Here is a 3,679-nt window from a genome sequence, read left to right as displayed (position 1 = left end):
GTCGTTATGTGTCTATTTTTAACTTCTTGTTTACTGCTTTTGCTTCTAACGACAGTAATAAACAACAGGTAGGAGACGTCACAGGAACCACGTTCCAGCAAAAGACAATTCATTTCACAATTTCCATGTATATCTAAGAAAATGAGATCATTGCTTTCAAAGACGCGTGTATAGAGAAAATCCACGACGGACTATAGGAAACAAGAGGGTGACTCACTTGCCTTTTATTCTATATTACAAGACGGCAAATGCATACATCACTTCTTCTTTTCTTCTCTACCTTATCATCTGTTTCTATATTTATGCACATGCAGGTATTAGTGGGTTTACACTGCCAGCTACAATCTACCTACACATGTTCCAGTTGATTATAAGTTTAATTGAAGTTGAATTAACATCAGGCTTTACGTCAGCCGACACGCAAGTGAAATCATCTCATAGTAAAAACAAAACTAAAGAACACAGGATGTGAGCGAGTTCCAAGCGTCTGATGACTCAGAGTATTCTATCTGTTTTTTTTGTTATTTTTTTGTTATGGCATTTAGTGTGAATTTCCTGCATAATCAGAGCGTGTTGATATGTTGACCTGTGAGGGGTCAGGCTCAGGTTTAGGTTGGATGGGAGGAGAGAGGAGGGGAATGGACTCAGAGCAGACTATTTAAATGGGGGGAAACCTGCAGAGAGGCATGTGTCATCTCTCTGTCATCCAGTTTTACAGGAGCTCAGCCACAAGTGGAAAAAGACAGGTAAGAATATTATATATTTTTATAATAAAGGAGACAGAAATAATAATAATACTATTTCTATCAAGCTTAATGTATTTGTAGGATAAAAATATACAATTTAAAATGCATTAATTTGACTTTTATTATGGTATCATTGTCATTTGTATCATTGTCATCCTATATGCCACTTTATAGACTGCACATATGCACATATTACATTTATTTATTGCACATATTACATTTATTTATTGACGGACTGCACACACTATGTTCACCCATTCACTCTGTATCTTTTATATCTCTATTATTCTTTTTATAATTTTTTGTATACCTTTACCTCTCCTGTGTTTCACTCTGTTTGCTGATGTTGCTGATTTGACACCTGAATTTCCCTCCGGGGATTATTAAAGGTTAATTTGATCTTATCTTATTTATATAACTAATAATTGTTATTTTATGTATTTTGTTTTTTTAGGATGCACGTCTTTCAGGCCCTTCTCTATGTCTCTCTCGTGATGGCTCCTGGATACTTAAGTCTTCCAACAAAAGGAGACTCCATCAGAAGCATAATAAGCATAGCTCAGACAACCCTTGTTCACATTAAGAAGTTGAGGACAAAGGTATGCTTACAGTAATATATTTTTCTATGCCTTGTAATAATGAGTTTAGGGTCAAATTGAGCAACTAGTTCACATCTTTCTTCTGTTCCTTAGTTGCAAGTGGCTCCTCAGATAGAGCCCATCACTCCCTCCATTGAGGGACTAACTAGCATCAGCCATGATCTGGGACTTTTGGATAACGAACTGCAGAGCCCCCTCACGGAGCTCTTCAGCCAGATCCACGCCGACGTCTCCAGCATGGAGGGACGGGTGCGCTCCCTCGCCGTGACGATGGACTGCCCCGTCCAGGCCAAACCCGGAGGAGAGACCGGCAACAACGTGTTCCCCGACAGCCACCTTCACCTGACTCTCATCAAGGTGCAGCGCTACCTGGAGAAGTTTCTCCTCCACAAGGACAAACTCAAGGTCTGCTGAGAAATCACATCACGCGTATGTCAAGCCTTGCCATTATGTCTAATATACAGGCGTGTTTGCACAAATAGCTCAGTGTAGTCATAACTATTTTTTTAATATTTCTGCAATTATGCTCTTCCTCCGGTTGCTAAACATGTTGCATGTAATGCAAAGTAGCTTTTGAGGTGCTTATTTTTGTATGACAAATATTTTATAGTTTGAAAAATATTTGAACTGTAGCTTTTTTTGTATTATCTGTAGACTTATTTATATGACTTGAATTATATTCAAATTGTTTTAATATTGAAAAACTGATAGTAACAGATGTTTCTTCCAGAGTGGTTTACAATTTAGAAAAATGTTTTTGATTGTTGGTATGGGTATAGTATTATATGCAAGATATTTAAGGAAAAGTATGGGAAACTATGAATGTGTGATGTTACTGGTGTTTGATTTGAAGTGCACTGTTTATGGTGATATGTTATTGAGCAGAAACATTAAGCTAATGGTCAGTAGGATGTGACACATTTTAGTTGAAATGCCATTTGTTATATTAAACTTTGCAATAAAGATTTTAGTCACTATTTGTTTGCCTGTAGAATTTGTTAATGTTTTTTTTTGCCTCTATGATTTAAAACCACAAAGTCAGGGCATATTTTTAAAATGATGTCATTACTTGTGTGCTATTTTTAAATTAGATTTTTTCTAATGTTTTTAAAGTCTGGTTACACAAAATTACACCCACGGAGGTAATAAAAAACAGCAAATTTAAATTACATTTTTTAAATAATGTTCATATGCTTTATTATTATGATGGTTATTATTATTCATGATAATAAACAAATTGAGTGTTTAGACTTAATTTCAGGCTTTGATTCATTGTTATTATTTTATTGGATTAAATTCAATGTCAAAAGAACAAGAAACCAAAAATATAAATTATGAAATTTAAATAATGTGTTTTTGTAACAGACAATATATTAGTCCAATTTTAATGTATGTAAAATAAGTTTTTGTAACTATCATGGCAGTGTGACAATGTCTTTGTAATAATAGGAATAAGAATAAGAATAATGTGATTGATGATAATATACTAGGGTTCGCTGTGACAAAGGTAGTCACTTAAAACAAAATAAAAACAGTATAATATATTATAATAACATGATATTTGTTTTATATTTTGTACTCTGCTGCCCATATTTGACGATAGCATTTCTAATGTTCATGTCCTCCAAAATGGGAGACATTGAAAGAAATTATTCTATTATTATTATCATTTATTTTATACAGTGAACTCTTTAATTATTATGTTTACACCTTTTTTAATCATATTCATTTTGAAATATAAAAATGATTAAATATGTTGTTTTTTTCAATCCAGAGTTTAAGGCACTTTGTTTTAATCATTTCTTTAGTGAGCAACAGATAAAAAATGACTCAAATTATACAAAGCACCGGGGGGAGATAATTCTCTGCAGGAGGTCAACATTTTTGGGCAAAGAACAAAAATGTGCCAATAAAGGTTGAACTCTGACGCACATCAAAGCACACTAATACGAACATCATCATGCAGCGCGGCTTTGTGACACACACACACAGATGTGAAGTATTACAGTACACTGAACACCTCATCCCGCACATGTACGATCTACAGAGGTGAGTATAGTCACTGCTGTACAGTGGAAAAAGCGGTACAGTATTAATACGCACGCAAACAAAGGTAGCTATACAATCACACTGTACAGACATACAGTATCAGTATGAAATATGCACTTAAATGAAATGTACTTTACTTGAGGCATAACCTAAAGATTGTTCATTTTTATATTACTAATATAACTACTGGAAAAAAGATCTCACAATAATAGTAAATGGAAGAAGTGCTTATACCTCACAAAGAGCATTAATGAGAATCTATGTTTTCGTATACAATACAAACTG

General features: G+C 34.1%; 1 protein-coding gene across 1 annotated transcript; it reads left to right on the top strand.

The window, feature by feature from the left end:
• The first annotated feature begins 268 nt into the window (after positions 1 to 268).
• lepb (leptin b) lies at positions 269 to 2,322 on the top strand. Its single transcript, XM_037759813.1, has 3 exons — positions 269 to 746; positions 1,201 to 1,345; positions 1,439 to 2,322. The coding sequence occupies exons 2-3, from the start codon at positions 1,202 to 1,204 to the stop codon at positions 1,757 to 1,759; spliced, it is 465 nt and encodes a 154-aa protein (XP_037615741.1). The 5' UTR covers positions 269 to 746; position 1,201; the 3' UTR covers positions 1,760 to 2,322.
• Positions 2,323 to 3,679: the final 1,357 nt, after the last annotated feature.

This window comes from Sebastes umbrosus, chromosome 23 (genome assembly GCF_015220745.1).
Source record: "Sebastes umbrosus isolate fSebUmb1 chromosome 23, fSebUmb1.pri, whole genome shotgun sequence".
NCBI classification, from domain to species: domain Eukaryota; kingdom Metazoa; phylum Chordata; class Actinopteri; order Perciformes; family Sebastidae; genus Sebastes; species Sebastes umbrosus.
This window is presented reverse-complemented; position numbering and strand designations above follow the sequence as displayed.

What these genes read in the sequence shown, in the direction of transcription:
- lepb (XM_037759813.1), top strand. Translation starts at nt 1,202, where the DNA reads ATGCACGTCTTTCAGGCCCTTCTCTATGTCTCTCTCGTGATGGCTCCT. An exon ending in TTAAGAAGTTGAGGACAAAG is followed by an intron (nt 1,346 to 1,438) that starts GTATGCTTACAG and finishes TCTGTTCCTTAG; the next exon opens with TTGCAAGTGGCTCCTCAGAT.